Source organism: Bacillus rossius, chromosome 5, assembly GCF_032445375.1.
Source record: "Bacillus rossius redtenbacheri isolate Brsri chromosome 5, Brsri_v3, whole genome shotgun sequence".
In the NCBI taxonomy this organism is placed as follows: domain Eukaryota; kingdom Metazoa; phylum Arthropoda; class Insecta; order Phasmatodea; family Bacillidae; genus Bacillus; species Bacillus rossius.
The window spans coordinates 77,478,843-77,495,895 of NC_086333.1; the positions used below are offsets into that span (position 1 = coordinate 77,478,843).

The 17,053-nt window shown below is 40.5% G+C and overlaps 1 protein-coding gene across 13 annotated transcripts in view; it reads left to right on the forward strand.

Moving 5' to 3' along the window:
* Positions 1-17,053, forward strand: part of LOC134532049 (probable ubiquitin carboxyl-terminal hydrolase FAF-X) — a 111,206-nt gene that overhangs the window by 87,006 nt on the left and 7,147 nt on the right. For 8 of the 13 annotated variants that reach the window (XM_063368210.1, XM_063368207.1, XM_063368214.1 and 5 more), the window contains exons 32-41: positions 332-449; positions 675-819; positions 1,210-1,388; positions 2,642-2,838; positions 3,502-3,629; positions 6,804-6,970; positions 10,009-10,170; positions 10,788-10,888; positions 12,913-13,142; positions 14,843-15,045. In XM_063368210.1, coding sequence (XP_063224280.1) covers positions 332-449; positions 675-819; positions 1,210-1,388; positions 2,642-2,838; positions 3,502-3,629; positions 6,804-6,970; positions 10,009-10,170; positions 10,788-10,888; positions 12,913-13,142; positions 14,843-15,045 — 1,630 coding nt within the window. The remainder of the gene's footprint in view (positions 1-331; positions 450-674; positions 820-1,209; positions 1,389-2,641; positions 2,839-3,501; positions 3,630-6,803; positions 6,971-10,008; positions 10,171-10,787; positions 10,889-12,912; positions 13,143-14,842; positions 15,046-17,053) is intronic. The other 5 variants (XM_063368213.1, XM_063368211.1, XM_063368216.1 and 2 more) reach the window with 1 other exon arrangement.

The window sequence follows — 17,053 nt, forward strand, 5'->3', positions numbered from 1 at the left end:
TTTATCAACATTCTCTTGTTTTACAGTATATATAATCCAGATGTTTTTTATCGCGTTTATTTTGTAATGCATGTTCAAATTTAAAATTTTTTTGTTGCCTTAAAATAAAATATGGAAATTTTACTTTCTGCGATAGTTTCTGCAAATGACGCTCCACATGTTGATTTTATCCAGTGTTTCTGTTTCTTCCCATATTGCATAGGTATATTTCAATACTAACACGTATCGTGTAAGAACCACAGTATTTCATACCGATATGCTCTTGTCTTTTGCACATATTTTGAGCCTTTTCTGTGCGTGAGGTTGAAACCGTGTTGGAACACCTGTGCAGGCAAAGCGACGGCACGGCCAGGTGGTACAAGTTTGACGATGGTGATGTGAGCGAATGCAAGATGGACGACGACGAGGAAATGAAGACTCAGTGCTACGGGGGTGACTACATGGGCGAGGTATGTTCGGCTTTTACTGTTGTCACTTCTGTGTTTGGTCTTGGTCACCTGAGAATTGCAGTGATGCATTTCTATTGAAAACCAACTCTAATTAGTGGCTTTAAACAGTCTACAGAATTTTTTTATTCATTATAAAATATTTTTATTTTATTTACTGCTTAGTTTTTTCATTCTTTTGTAATTACTTTAAGTAGTTCTGTCACAGACATTAAAATAATGTTTTAGACTGTCTTTCAGGTTTTTGATCACATGTTGAAACGAATGAGTTACCGTCGACAGAAGAGGTGGTGGAATGCTTACATGCTGTTTTACACCAGGCTAGACGTTGAGGAGAACGCGTTAGTGAAAAGCCTCAACGAGATGTCGTTATGTAAGTCAGTCCTCAAGATGTCAGTTTCTTTGTTCTACATGTTGTGAGCTCTTTCCTTTGTTTATCAGAAATATGTTCTATTATTGTCTTGTTTATGTATTTGTATCCAAGAGGAAGTGCATATAAAGTTTCATTCATAGCTTATTATATATTAAATATTGTGTTTTACGTAAGTGCTCCATTTATGGCATACAACAATTTTAGGAAAGAAAGGAAATGTTTGAAAAGAATAAATTCTGCCCTTGAAAAAAAATTCATGCTAGATAATGTAAGGTTGTCTCAAAAATCCTTTGTTATTACAAATCTTAAAATTTGATGCAAAATACATTGGATTTTCAAATAGAAGGTTATAAAAAGATTGTTAAGTGTTTGTTCTCTCTCTTGGTTTAGCGGACTCCAAGTTGGGGATAATGAAGATGCCCCCTGTGATTGAGAGGAGTGTTCGGAAGCAGAATATCAAGTTCATGCACAATCGTAACCAATTTTCAGCGGAGTATTTCCAGTTCATTAGGAAGCTCGTATCGTGTAATAGTCCGCCTGTTAACCGACAACACATCTCGGAAAAGGTGGTGAGTGTGATTCCATTGTTGGCAGATGCATTCAATGGTGATTCCAATCTGTGTATAATAAACCAATAATATCATTTGACCGCAATTTGGTGCCAACTGTTGGATATTCTAAGTTTTTTGAGGTGCAACGTATTTAATCCTTGATAACTGAACAAAAGGCTATTCTTATAAATTTATCATGAAAGATTTGTTGCATTTCATGTGTAGTCTTAAAATAGTTTCAATTTTTATTTAATAGTAGTAAATGTATAATCACTCAATTTTTTAAAGTTATTATTGCTGTTAAAAAATAACGTTAGTTCAATATTGGGGAATAAAATGTAGTCTAATAAATGTAAGACAGGAAACCCTTTGATAGTAATGATAAGTAAAAGGAATTAATGAACTCAGCGTGTAAGACACAACCTTAACCATCTTAACCAATGATAAACAATTGTCGATTCCTGTTCTGTTTCGGAGAGAAACTAATCTCTGGTAAGAGGAAAATTAACGAAGGATGGCAACTGACTCCATTCCGATGGCCATGCACTTAGCTGTCACTAGTAGCACTACAGTCGTCTTGCCAAATTTAATTTTGTGTGTAATGTAACGTTTTCCCACCCCCGACTCACGTTTGTTCGGGCGCCATTGGTTGTTGCACGACTCCCCAACCAAAGGGATTTTCCAGCGGTTCAGTGGTTACCGAGAAATGGCTACACAAGAGTTTGTCACATCACTTCCACTCAACCAACTCTTCACACGTTGATCCAGTCTTTTTGCAGTTCCGCTTCCATACTCCTCCCCTGTGCACCTTACACACACGTTTTCTTTCCGTGTCCCATCCTCCATCTTCCTTTATTTTTCTCCCCCGTCTCCCCTGCCGGCACTCCGTATCCCTCCGCCGCACTCCAAATGAGGGAACTTGAATTCAACACTGTTTAGCAAGCTCACTTATTCTAACGAAGCATAATTTCAGAAAGTGTTTAACCACTATTATTGAAGTCCTACAAGTTAGTTCACAACACAAAAGTGTCAAGCTAAAAACTAGGTGGATCAGGGCGCAAGAAAGTAGTTCCTAGCCAATAACAGCCCCCTTGCTATAGGCAATACTGCTATTGGAGCGGTTGGAAGAAGTGGCTTAACTGCCATTTTACCAGGGCATTGGGGTAAGCTCCAGTCCACCTCATAGTACTTACAAATAAAACACTTTTCGATACTGTGTAATGTGCTGTGCTGAGAGTGGTAGACGTGACTGCGTGGATGTCTGGGGACAGAGCCAGGAAGTGGAGGAGCTGTCGATGCTGAGCACGCAGTTGGCCGCTCGCTTCCTCTTCCACACCGGCTTCCACACGAAGAAGACGCTCCGCGGGGCCGCGCTCGACTGGTACGAGGTCCTGTGCCTGCACCTTCGCTGGTCGAAAGCCGTGCGCAGCTGGTTCGCCCACAACATCCTGTTCCAGCATCCGCACAGGTGGGTGTGTCCCGGAGTGTCCTCGATGGGTCTCTTTGAGGACCTCGGTCGGCTAACGACCTGGGGGGTATTATTCTGAATTATGTCACTTATAATATCTCGTGGATTTGCACATGATTTTAAAGAAGTTAATATTAGGACACTGATTTAATTACTTGCTCTTAGCATTACATATGGTTCTGTGAGGTAAACTTTTTTTTTTTTATATAAAAAATAAGGGTAGAAGACACATGCACGATGCAGAATATATCACTTGGTGGACCTTCCTTTGTCTAGCCATGTTCATTTATTCTCTCTGCTTTCATATATCAGTTTCTATCAAGGTTTTTTTTCCCTTGCCTCCCAAGGAAACGGGTTCTAATCCTGGCCTGGCTATTTTGATTTAGATTTTTTATGGTATCCTGATGTGTCTCCAGGCAATATGTAATACTACGATATCCTTTCAGTGGGCAGTGGTTGATTCCTGCTTGAACATTCCTTGTGTGTGTGTGCGTGTGGTGTTTTGGTAAAGTCGGTAATGTGCAAGAAAAATACAAATAGTGTCATGTGTGCATTAATATAAAGCTATTTTTTTTTAAATGAATAGTTGGTAAAAAAAAGTAAGCATTTTGTACTTGAAAGTGTGTTTGACAGTTGGCTGAGTGGTTTTGCGGTGTGACGCAGGTTCTGCGAGTACCTGCTCACGTGCCCCAGCAACGAGGTGAGGTCGGCGTTCATGAAGATCATCGTGTGCCTTGCCCACTTCTCGCTCGGCGACGGGCCGTGCCCCCCTCCCATGGTCGATGCACGAAGTAAGTTGGCTTGCTCCAGAGAAGGAAGGTAACTTGGAATCGTGGAATAGTCTGGAAATGTACACATGGGGTTTTGTGTGGATGTTGATTATTGGGATTACTTTCCGGTGCTTCTAGAATTAGCTGTGTGTGCAACTGCAAAGTTTGAGGCCCTTCTATGGTTATTAATTTTTATTTTAATCAGTCTTCTCATCTTCCTCCACCTACCGCATTTTTATATCAACTCTCCCTCCCACTTCACCATCCAGCTCAAACCCATTAGTTGACCCAAAACCTATTCTCCGCTCAACCACCTTCACTTATTGATTTTCTCTCTCCCTCTCTCTCTTGCGGGTGTGTGCAAAGTGAGCGGACAGAAGAGCAAGCCACTGTTGAGCCAAGCTCCAGTGGAAAATTTTAATGTTTCAATGACCAGTGTAAGACTGATTGTTGTGGACACAGAGATCTTGAAGTGCATTAATTAAATTTATGGTGTAGACATTAGTAATATGTAAATAAAACTGTACCAATTAATTGGGCTGTACCTTTGAACACGGTTTTCTTTCCACATTATATTGGTAACATTTTTATATTTTTTATTTATTTTTATTTATTTCCAGTGTTGCCCATAAATTTCTTTTCTCGTATAAAACCATGTATTTTAAAGTTGAAAACCATTATTTGTTAAGATATTACTGGTTACTTATTTAATTAACAGAAATACGAAGTTGGCGATGTCTAAAGACGTTTTCAATCTTATAGTCTTTATCTGCAGGGCATTCATATTTGGTCAAGTTGATACTGTATAGAGTGCGCTCGCATAGTCCAATATCAGTATTAGTAGTTCACCGATTGCATGCAACGCTCCCGCTCTGTCTTGTGCTGAGTGAACTACATTTAATAGTCCGCATTCTTTTGTGGCTAGTCTGTGCTACGACGATGGAATGGCGAAATTTAATCAAGAATAATTAAATTATGCTTTAAGGTTTTGTTTTATTGAAATCTCACCTAGACAGTGACCTTCCCGTGTTTCGAAGGTCAAGTGTTCTAAGTATCAACTTAATCGGTTGAACACTACATGAGCGCATAGAGACGAACACACAAATATTAGGTCAGGGGTTCCCTAAGGTGGTATCCTTTCGCCCTTACTTTTCAATGTTTATATTGATTATGTAACCTCTGTTCTCAACCAGTCTGTTTTATTTGCCAATGATCTGAAGAGTTTTTCTACTATTAATACATTGAATGATTGTACTCTCCTTCAAAGGGACATCAATTTAAATAATTACTGGTGTAAACTTAAATTAAAAACACTTAATATTAATAAAACAAAAATTATTTCTTTTACTAAATTGTTTCTTCAAAATCATGTTAATTATTTATTCTCTAGTTCAAGAAGAACCCTAGCTTTAATCAAATTAATTATTAATTGACCAATCCTGAATCAATTCTTTATCTTTAATTCTCACTTACAAGATCAAAATTTTAATATTGTTCTGTAGTTTAGAATTCTATCAATTCAACTGATCGTGAGAGAATTGAAAGTATACAAACTAAACTAATTAATTTTATGATGCTTAAACATTTTTCTCCACCCTTCCTACCCTCTCTCTTAGATTGTAGAGCCTATCTTAATGCTATTTTTATCAAAAACATTTACTGCTCAAAAAATTATTTCTCAATATTTTTTTGATAATACAGGAATTAGAATTCAATTCCATAGTCCTTTGATGTCCACATTATGTACTTTGCATAATAAGAATATCATGTACAGATTAATCTTAAATTTCAGTATACTTGAACTCTTATCAAGCAAACTTGTGAAGTAAATTACACATCTCGATAAGTCCTTACAAGAATTGTTTACTTCTTTTCATTCTAATTATTCTTGCAATGTTTTTTAATTGATTTATTAGTGTTAAATATATTGGCCGATTGTTGCATTTTATTTTATGTTGCGTTTGCTGTTTGTGTTTCTGTGTAATTTTGTGTGTATTCTTTGTGTAAATTAAAAATTATATATGTTTGTATTTTGTTCTGTTTTGCCTTGTCCCTGCAGGTAGGTTACGCTCGCTCCTTGCGTATGTTGACCAACTGCGGTTATGCCTACCTGTTGCGGATTCTCCTCAGGTAGTGCTTGCCGGCTCTTGGTGCCGACGCGAGGGGAGTGTGTATGTACCTTCAGGGACCAATGTCCTTGTGTGTATATATCGTGTCCACCGCTAAAGCCATCGCCTGTTGGTGGGCATGTGACAGTTACAAAAATAAATGTAAAAAAAAATTATTTGGTTAACTTTGTCTTTGTTAAAGCATAGTTAGTTTAAATAGGCTGGTTGTTCCAAACGTTTTTTTATGTTCAATCAGCTTTAACAAAGAAAATTAACAACGAAACAATCTGTTATGGCACACACTGTTGAAACACTGTGGAGTCTTTCAGGTCTTCTCATGTATTGGTGGTACTGTTTTTGGCCATTTGCAATTCCGTTCGTATGGTAAAGGTCAAACACAATAAACGCAAAGCATGCAAGCGAAACAGTTAGGGTAAATGTTGCATTATAAAATAAAATACATTAAAACTTTAGACTGTAAAGAACAAATTTATTTTGAATTGTAAGAAATATATTTTAATGACTGCTAAAAATGCTGGACCATAAAATTCACCATCAGGGTTTTGACTGCAGTAACGATGAGCTTACCTATTCCAAGGTTAGAGATAATCCTAAAAATACTTTAAAAATTAAATGTTTTTAATGTAATTTTTTCCTTCTGATTTTAAAAATTGGTTTTTATTACTAATTGATGACAATTAACCTCTTTCATATTTAGTTGAGCATTACAATTTTTTTTTTTTGTTTTTGCCTGTAATAGAACTGAAACTGATACAGAGAACCGAGTTCTTGATGTGAAACTAACCCGGAACACAACCAAACCAATAGAAACGAGAACTGTGCAGCCCTTGTTCGCACATTATGCGACGCACGTACCACGGTGTGTTGGGGAACGTGGCGACGGCCCCCGGGGAGTGCAGGTGGCTGGGAACGCGCTGTGTGTTTGTGTTGTTGAGGGTTGCTGTGCGACTTGGTGCCTTCTTGCACCATCCGTTGGACCTGCGATCTTCGGACTAAACCGACAGTTACGCATCGCCATGGCATTGGTTGGAATGTTGATGTATGTGCTCGGACGTGTGTGTTGCAGTCATCATGCTGGACCCGCAGGCCACGCTCAGCGACCACCTGCTCCACACCGTGCTGCTGCTGCTCCACAAGGAGGTGGCCGAGAACGGCCGACACCTGCCCCACTACTTCACCCTCTTCCAGAACTATGCCTCGCTCGGCGTCGAGGAGAAGACCCAGCTGCTGAAGGTACGCCCTCCCTTCGTTCCCCGTCCCCAATGCTGGCTGCGGAAGGTATGCCCTCCCTTCGTTCCCCGTCCCCAATGCTGGCTGCGGAAGGTACGCCCTCCCTTCGTTCCCCGTTCCCAATGCTGGCTGCGGCAGGTATGCCCTCCCTTCGTTCCCCGTTCCCAATGCTGGGTGCGGAAGGTATGCCCTCCCTTCGTTCCCCGTTCCCAATGCTGGCTGTGGAAGGTACGCCCTCCCTTCGTTCCCCATCCCCAATGCTGGGTGCGGAAGGTGTGTCCTCCCTTCGTTCCCCGTTCCCAATGCTGGCTGCGGCAGGTATTCCCTCCCTTCGTTCCCCTTCCCCAATGCTGGCTGCGGAAGGTATGCCCTCCCTTCGTTCCCCGTTCCCAATGCTGGCTGCGGCAGGTATGCCCTCCCTTCGTTCCCCGTTCCCAATGCTGGCTGTGGAAGGTACGCCCTCCCTTCGTTCCCCATCCCCAATGCTGGCTGCGGAAGGTACGCCCTCCCTTCGTTCCCCGTTCCCAATGCTGGCTGCGGCAGGTATGCCCTCCCTTCGTTCCCCGTTCCCAATGCTGGGTGCGGAAGGTGTGTCCTCCCTTCGTTCCCCGTCCCCAATGCTGGCTGCGGCAGGTACGCCCTCCCTTCGTTCCCCATCCCCAATGCTGGGTGCGGAAGGTGTGTCCTCCCTTCGTTCCCCGTTCCCAATGCTGGCTGCGGCAGGTATGCCCTCCCTTCGTTCCCCTTCCCCAATGCTGGCTGCGGAAGGTACGCCCTCCCTTCGTTCCCCGTTCCCAATGCTGGCTGCGGCAGGTATGCCCTCCCTTCGTTCCCCGTTCCCAATGCTGGGTGCGGAAGGTATGCCCTCCCTTCGTTCCCCGTTCCCAATGCTGGCTGTGGAAGGTACGCCCTCCCTTCGTTCCCCATCCCCAATGCTGGGTGCGGAAGGTGTGTCCTCCCTTCGTTCCCCGTTCCCAATGCTGGCTGCGGCAGGTACGCCCTCCCTTCGTTCCCCGTCCCCAATGCTGGCTGCGGAAGGTATGCCCTCCCTTCGTTCCCCGTCCCCAATGCTGGCTGCGGAAGGTACGCCCTCCCTTCGTTCCCCGTTCCCAATGCTGGCTGCGGCAGGTATGCCCTCCCTTCGTTCCCCGTTCCCAATGCTGGGTGCGGAAGGTGTGCCCTCCCTTCGTTCCCCGTTCCCAATGCTGGCTGTGGAAGGTACGCCCTCCCTTCGTTCCCCATCCCCAATGCTGGGTGCGGAAGGTGTGTCCTCCCTTCGTTCCCCGTTCCCAATGCTGGCTGCGGCAGGTATGCCCTCCCTTCGTTCCCCTTCCCCAATGCTGGCTGCGGAAGGTATGCCCTCCCTTTGTTCCCCGTTCCCAATGCTGGCTGCGGCAGGTATGCCCTCCCTTCGTTCCCCGTTCCCAATGCTGGCTGCGGCAGGTATGCCCTCCCTTCGTTCCCCGTTCCCAATGCTGGCTGTGGAAGGTACGCCCTCCCTTCGTTCCCCATCCCCAATGCTGGCTGCGGAAGGTACGCCCTCCCTTCGTTCCCCGTTCCCAATGCTGGCTGCGGAAGGTACGCCCTCCCTTCGTTCCCCGTCCCCAATGCTGGCTGCGGCAGGTATGCCCTCCCTTCGTTCCCCGTTCCCAATGCTGGCTGCGGCAGGTATGCCCTCCCTTCGTTCCCCGTTCCCAATGCTGGGTGCGGAAGGTGTGTCCTCCCTTCGTTCCCCGTCCCCAATGCTGGCTGCGGCAGGTATGCCCTCCCTTCGTTCCCCATTCCCAAAGCTGGGTGTTTCATTTTCATGTCATTAATAGGAACAATATTTTAAAACCGAAAAGCATGTCGATAATACACCATACAACACCGAAATTCAAGTTAATACACCACAAAGAACCAGATTCAATTAAAATCATGAAACTTTTTTACATTTTAAATCGAAACTTAACTTCGATGACAAACATACAATCTTATAAATAATAAATTCAATGAGTGTAATTTACTAAGCATTCTGTGGAAAAAAATTGGAAAAAGTTTACTTCTTTTTAATCTGTTACTACAAGGTGGCCACAGACCGGAACAACTGGGAAGAGTTAGGGTATTCGAAACTAATCAGGGAAAACCTGGAAAAGTCAGGGATTATGTTTTTATGGGTCAGGGAATATTTTGAGTTATGCTTGTTTCAGCATTGTAATGGTTTCTTCAATGCCCATTTGTTATTAAAACTTAAGCTGTGTCATTTTCAAAATTGTGTGCATATTACAATGTTTTTTCAGTAATTCACGCAGAATTTTTAAAAATAATTTTTTAAATCATGGTGCGTGGCATATTCAAAACTTGACAAAGCTGCATAGCAAAAGTTTCTTCAAGCTCCAGTGTTCGTTAACCTGCTGTTGGTTATGACTACAGTCATATTATATATGATTTCTGAAAAGACATTGCAATGATTACTGAAGGTTTGCAGTTATGATTATCTGCGGAGATTTTGTGGCCACTGTCTAATTACCGATGTTAATGAGACATGAAGTCCCAAAATCTTAATTCATGTTTTTTATTTGTAAACACATAATTTGCTCCTTTTAAGTTGTTTTTGTTTAATAATTGCATTTTTTAGGTCTATTAACTAAAGTCCTTATGAAGTTTTACTGAAGTTTAGCATCTGTGGTAGGTTTATACAAAAAATTAACTATTTCATTAATTTTTAATTATTTTTATTTTTGGCATCTAAAATTACCTAATAGTGTTTAGTCTTATCTGAGTTTTTACTGTTTTTTATATATTTTTATGTTTAAACATCTTTAGGTTTAAATATTCTGTAGCCCAGATTCAGTGAAATGTTAATAGTCTATTTTACAGCTAATTTTTCTAAATTGAAAGAAGAAAAAAATCAGTTTTATTTTCATCAGAGGATGGGTTGAGTTATTGTGGGGTCAGTGGTACACCTAATATTTCTTCAAGTTGGCAGTTATGCGAGTGCAGGCAGATTCTTAAAGAAGCAGGGCAGTCGGCGGGTGCTCATAAGGTGCCGGCGGTTGCAGCTGAACGTGCCGGCGACGTTCATGCTGGTGGCGCTGGACGAGGGGCCCGGACCACCCATCAAGTACCAGTACCCCGAGCTCACCAAGCTGCACCAGGTGGTGTCCCAGCTCATCCGCTGCTGCGACGTCAGTGCCAAGGCCCAATCCTCGCACATGCAGCAGGTGCGCTCTTGGCTTAGCCTAACTGCAGCTTTCTACAAAATATGTACTCTCATTCCCATTCTTCCATTACCTAACAAAAAGACAAAGACAACTTTTTTTGTATACCTGTATTTCCCTTCCGTCTTTTGTATTTTATTTTAAACTCACATTTTGTTTATTTATTCACACACACACACACACAATTTTTTCCCCAAGTTCTTTGATTTTATCTATGTACATTTTCATGATGAGTACATCTGGTCATTTGCATCCATTGACACTATAAAATTGGTAGCTGCATTTAGAAGTCAGTTTTTTGGCATTGGTCTACCCCAAGTTTATAAATTTAATCAGTATAGAGTAAACACTTAACTTTTAACAATACTTGATTAGTTATTATATTAGAACATAATTTTTTTTTTTTTTTAAATATTTTTCATAATAATTGTGTGTTGTCTATAATTTTATTAACCGTATTCATTATTGAGGAAAAACCTTAAATTGATGAGGATGCAATAAAATTCTGCAACAGTTTCTGTGTATTAAAGTGGGTATTCTGTTCGCATAAGTAACCAATCTTAGTCTTAGTTCACCAACTGTAAAAATTCTGAGTTTGGAATGGCTTTGTTTCATCATAGGGGGCGAGTCCTTTGCCAAACCCATATGGAGATCCCTCGTGTCCTGACTACATCATGCCAATACAGCCCCAAGCTGCGGAGATTTTGTTTGGAAGAACCAGGTAAGGAATGTAATTATAGTAATGCTTAGTCGCATGACGTTCTACATATGGGTTATCGGCAGTGGTGCCGTTCGCTCGACGTCTTGTTCGTGATAGTCTGCGTGCTTGGTTATGATAGATTCCTAAGAGGGGTTGGGGGGTAAACACTGGCATGCCTTGCAAATGACTGTCAGAAGTCCCTGATGGCATTCGTTGATAGTCTCGAGCGGCTGGTTACTGTAGAGGCTGCTGGACAGCTGCTCCTTCCCTGAAGATGGTGCTGGCTGAACTAGAAGTCATCTCCTCGTTTAGGGTTTCCTGTGGACTCTCACTTCCTAGAAAGAACACTCATGATCTCAGGTATTCAGTTTTATTATTTGAGTGCACAAGCGTGGGGTTGACTCTGGTCTCGAATCGATTATATCCAACTACTCGGGACACCATTGCTTCACAGACTTTAGACAAAGGCTACAGCCTATAGAAAGGCTGGTGCAGTATCGACAAGAGATCACTCTCTCTTTCTCACTATCGATTTCTCGGTGGAATTTGGTCGTAGCTTCGTCCGAGGGATTCTGCTGCTTCCAAATGGATTGATCTTGGGTGTCGCACTTGAACTCGGCTGCAGAATCTGAGAATGGTGTGAGCTAGCTTCGCTGCCTTATGGTGGCACCCCCGACACCTGCTGGCTCTGCAGGGCTCAGGGCCGGCCTTGTATACAAGATATGAGGGCTAACAAATGACATAAGAAAAGTTGGGTTTCTTGGATTCACCGGTTGCTTCTGGGAATTTCAGGCCACTTTGGTGCCGAGCGCACTCGACTAGCCTGGTGGGAGAGGAGTGGGCCGGGGTAGCGACTGGTTGGGTGAGCTCAGGCTGCTATGTCTGCCCCTCGGCACAGTTGCCCACAGCAACTGGAGATGCGGGTGTGGTCGCCTTGAAAACGGGCAACGCAATTGTGAGCAGATAGCGGTCTATCTCGCTCTCTGCCACACCCTAATGAGTGTTATGGAAGTTAGGGGCTGACAGCTAAATGATCAAAGATGTGTGCAGCACGTCACACTTCACTTTCGACTTAAACTTTCAGACGCATCGGTGATTTGATCTTTAGTTAAACCCATGTAGGAACTAACATTAATCTGTTTCGTCCTTTTATACGCAAAAATTATGATTTGTTGCTATTTTCCTTACTATTCTTATAATATTAGATAAAAGTTTCTTGCTCAAAAATACCTTTTTTTGATTCTATTTTTATTTAATACTTTTAACATTAGCTTACGAACTGTGTTGGTCAGGAAAAGTAATATTTTTATAATTATTTGTGCTTGTTAAGGTTTACTTGTAAGCGAAGTAGTATATAGTTTCTGTAGTGTAAAGGCAAACTTTTTTTTTTTTTTTAAGTGTGTAAGTGTGTTTACACCATACAATTTTTTGTTGTACTAATGCTTTACATGAAAAAGTGGTAAAAATGTCCATGTTCGTCTATAGAGGCCAGGATCTCATAACTGCTTCAACTGGATGGCTGGAAACATCTTAGTTTCTAATTGTTCGGGTTACTCTGTTATGTTGTGTTGTTATGCCAAATTTAATTATTTCATATTATTTACAGTTAACCCAAAAGTTACGTGTTTACATTAAACAGTTGTTAAATTACTTAATTGTTTGAATGCATTAGTGACACTACACGGGTATGTTAAGTACCTAAATTGAAGCACATTTGTGTATTGGTGAAAGTTGCCAAATTGCAAAAAATTGTCGACCTACTTTCAAAAAATTTGCAAGTCAAATCCATAAACTGGTCGAGTGGTGTGGGTCAATTTGAACTACATTATGAACTTAAAAATTTTCCTCTGAATTTATAGAAAGCAATAAATATTTAATTATGTATCCTGCAATTGTAGGTAAATGTTTTCTTCAAAAGAGGGGGAGGGATGGAACTGGGAATCAATATAAGTCTTAGATGCATGTTGGGTATAGAAGGTTGATGAAGGGAAGGTTATTTGGTAAATGAGTGCACGGAGTACGTGTGTTTGCGCTCGCGCCCGAAGCTACATCAAGAAGATGATCGAGGACTCGAACCTGTCAGAGGACACGGTGAAGCTGCTGCAGTTCTGCAGCTGGGAGAACCCGCACTTCTCGCGCACGGTGCTGAGCGAGCTGCTGTGGCAGATCGCGTACGCCTACTGCCACGAGCTGCGGCACCACATGGACCTGCTCCTGGCGATGCTGCTGGTCGAGGACTCCTGGCAGACGCACCGCATCCACAACGCCCTCAAAGGTGTGACCGCCCTGCCGCAGTCTCGGGTCTCGAGTACTGGCGCAAAGCGAACATCGAACGGAGTGTTGAAATGCTCGCAAAGTCGAATCAAATTGCCTATATTGTTTTCGGAAATATCTGTATTGGTCTTATTTTTATAAAATGCAGGATTGAAGTAAAAAAATAAATTATCAAACATTTCTAATGTTTGGACTGATTGATTAACCAGTTGGAACCTGTTTATAACATAATTCAATAAATTTATAAAATAACCGTGCGTAATATTAAAATTAGGCAATCGTGAATGCAGAGTCCCACATTTGGTTTTTATTAATTAACTAATTTGGTTCAAGCAAAACATATACAAAACAGTGATGGGGGGGGGGGGGGGGAACAGTAATATTTTCATGGGCATATCATAGGCTTCAAAAGTTTTACAGCTTTGCAACAAATGCGAATCTTTACATGAGACGCGAAGCTTTGCATCACAACCGAAGCTTCAAATATAAAATAAATAGCAAATATTGTCGGCAATTGTGAAATCGAATACTAAAAAGAGCTCTTATTCCTTTTGCTTGGTAGAAGCTAAATTTATTGCTACGATTGTGTTTTTGATGACTTTCCTCCAGAAGTACAAATAAAATACACAACCATGTTTATTTTTCATAAAGAAACATTAGAGTTGATGTACTTTTGTACTGTGACAAAACTGCTGGACTAGTCAATATAAAATAGGGTTGACTATGCTTTTAATGTTTTTAATCATGGCTTTAGGACAGTTGTGATAAAATAATGTTGTTTTAATGACACTCATAATAGCAGAATTTTTTTTTTAACTTGGAAAATTAGTGTGTATTAATTTGGGATCTAGAGCCTTCACTCAACTTTATGTAAGTAAATGTAATAATTGATAGCTTAATGTATTAAATGAAAACCCCATGCACGGTTGAAAAGATTGCCAAATATGAAAAAATATTTACCTAAAAATTGAATCAAAACTCTTATTAATTAAAGAATTCAAAATGGAACAAGATCCCTGTACTGGTCGCCCAATACCTTGATTAATATGTGAAAAGCAGACAAAAACAAATATTGAATGAATGAATGAATGAATGAATGAATGAATGAATCATCCTTTGATACCAATAGTAAAATAATACTCTTCTCTCACATTTTTGATGTTTTTACTATACAGGATAATGCGACTAACTTTAATTCCAAAACCGTTAGATTCTGACTCCTGGAATTCCTGATCGATGCCAGAACTGGAATCTAAGACTAGTGTTCATTAATATTCATTTTTTTAAATTTTATTCATATATTAAAAATATTTTGAGGAAGACTACCATTTATGTCAAGAAATTGTTTGAATGTGAAAAATTATTTACAGTTAAACTCTGTTTAGAATAGTCTGAAGTCTCTTAAATGTATACTTATTGACCAGGAAACGTCTTTTGAAAAGTGTCATTGTGTGTGTATAGGTTAGGGTTATACAAATTTTTTTTTTTAAAATATAGTGTTTTTGGGAATAATTTTAAATTTGATTAGAATAAAAGTAACACAATTTGCTTAAGCCTAGACTATGGTTGAAAGGCTAAATATATTTGACTTCTTAAGCACGAAAAATTCTAACTGGGACGGTGTTAAAAGGGAGTCACTGAACTGCAATGTGTGGTTGAGCGTGTAAGTGTGGGGTGGTGATTGTTGCGTGGTGGCGGCAGGCGTGCCGGAGGAGCGGGAAGGTCTGTTCGACACGATCCAGCGCAGCAAGAACCACTACCAGAAGAGGGCGTACCAGTGCATCAAGTGCATGGTGGCGCTGTTCACCAAGTGCCGCGCCGCGCAGCAGATGCTGAGCTCCAACAGCGAGCTGAAGGCCAAGTGGACGATGGCCGTCGAGTGGCTCCAGGACGAGCTGGACAGGGCAAGTGCATCCATTGGCTGCGTCACAGTGCAGGTCCCCCTGTGTGTTTGAAGTTGTACGTGCTTGGGTGCGTTGAGGGTAAAAGTGAAGTGTACAACGATATATGCACGCACCATGCACTGTGCATGTGCGTTTCATCCAGTTGTGTTCAAATGCAAGATATTCAATGTAGTGTGTCGTTTATTTTCAAACGAATGAAAAATAGGGAATGTATAAAACAAATTGGAAACAAACACATGCTCATTTATACTGCTAACACTAATGAATACCTACATCAAAGTATCTCAGAATAGTTGTGCAGTACTACAAAATTTTTGATTTTCATTACCTGTTAGTAGAATTAAACTTACCTGAATTTAAGGGATTCCACGTACGCTTTCCGTAGCAATGACATCATTGTTTATCTACACAGCTTCTTAATGTTATTTGCCGAATAGATTCATTAGTTTTAGTTCACACAAATTCGAATCATTAGCTGCCCACCATTTTATTTCACATACACTCATTTTCAATTGTTTTCTCTAACACACAACTCAATACCACTACTCATGTCTTAGGAGAATAAGCACTTATCTATTTTCAGTATCACTTGTACAATAATAAATGCTCAATAAAGGTGAGATTTTGATCATGGATCAGAATTCTTTTTATGCCACTGTTAACAATTTTAAATATACACTTCTGTAAATGGTGCATTTTCAATGATGTATTGTTTTTTTTTAAATAGTTTTTTAACAGCAATATTGACACATGGTAATGTGTAATCATGCAATGACATCAGCATATGAGAAAAAGTTACTTCCCATCCAAATATTCAGGAAAGATATGTTTCCATTTTCCCCCAAAATATCAGTATGTCACCCAGCTATATTATTATTAATGTTTACCTATTAAGAACCTGACACACAAGCATGTTGTAAACTGAAACCACCGGAAGACAACTGACTACAGTACTGTATATTATTGCATAATCGTCACACATTTTATGCTAAAATCAAGTTTGTAAAGTGGAGGTTCGATTTTAATGCAGAAATGAAATTTCATTGATGTTAAGTTTTTCATAAAAACAAATCATGTTGTATGGAATGTACATTAAATTAAAAAGCAGAGTATACAAAAGCACGCTAAACAATTTAAATTAATTGGTAAAGCAACAGAAACCTATTTGGTTCAACTTGAAATAGAAAAACGAAAACTGTGACCCGAATGTAAGCCGGAAATAACGTCGTGTACACGTAACTATCGTCGTAGTACACAACTAACCACGAAAGAGTGCAGGCTATCAAATGTAGTTTACTCGGCTCGAGACAGAGCGCGTGTTGTGTGCAATCAATCAGCATCGATATTTGATTACACGGGCCCACTCAATACAGACATCACTCTAACCATACATGATACCAACTAGTGCTGGCTATATTTTTATACACTATATAGCGGCGACGATCTTACTTCTAGATTAAATAAGTAAGCTGTAATATCCTAACGAAAAATGTATTATGTTTGCTCTCCTCCTTGGAGGACGAACACACAATCCGTATTGTATCAATCTTGTATGTCCGGACTCCCAACTTCACTTCGTACATCTCACACAAGTTCACCAAAGCATTTTTATGTATTTCCACAGCAAACACCGCTACCTACTAATGCCAGCGAAGTTCCATCTGCATAGCAAAAATATTACTGAGTGTCTTTAAACCTACACAGCACTAAATATAAAAACTATACAAAGTAAAATAACTAAAATATAAAATACATAAATTTAAAAAAAGTAAATATAACCATAGTCTTTTTTCGTATTCAGGCCAGGGGACTGGCCACAATTTAAAATTTCGAATACATTGTTTTTTTACGAGAAAAGAAGTTTATGGGCAACATTTTACATGGGAAAAAGTAATTTAATTCTTAGTGGAGGAAATTTCGGGACAGAAACATTTGACTGAATTGGATGGGAAATCATTTTGTATAAGTATATTCATTACACGAGTTTTGATGAAATGAAATAACAGTG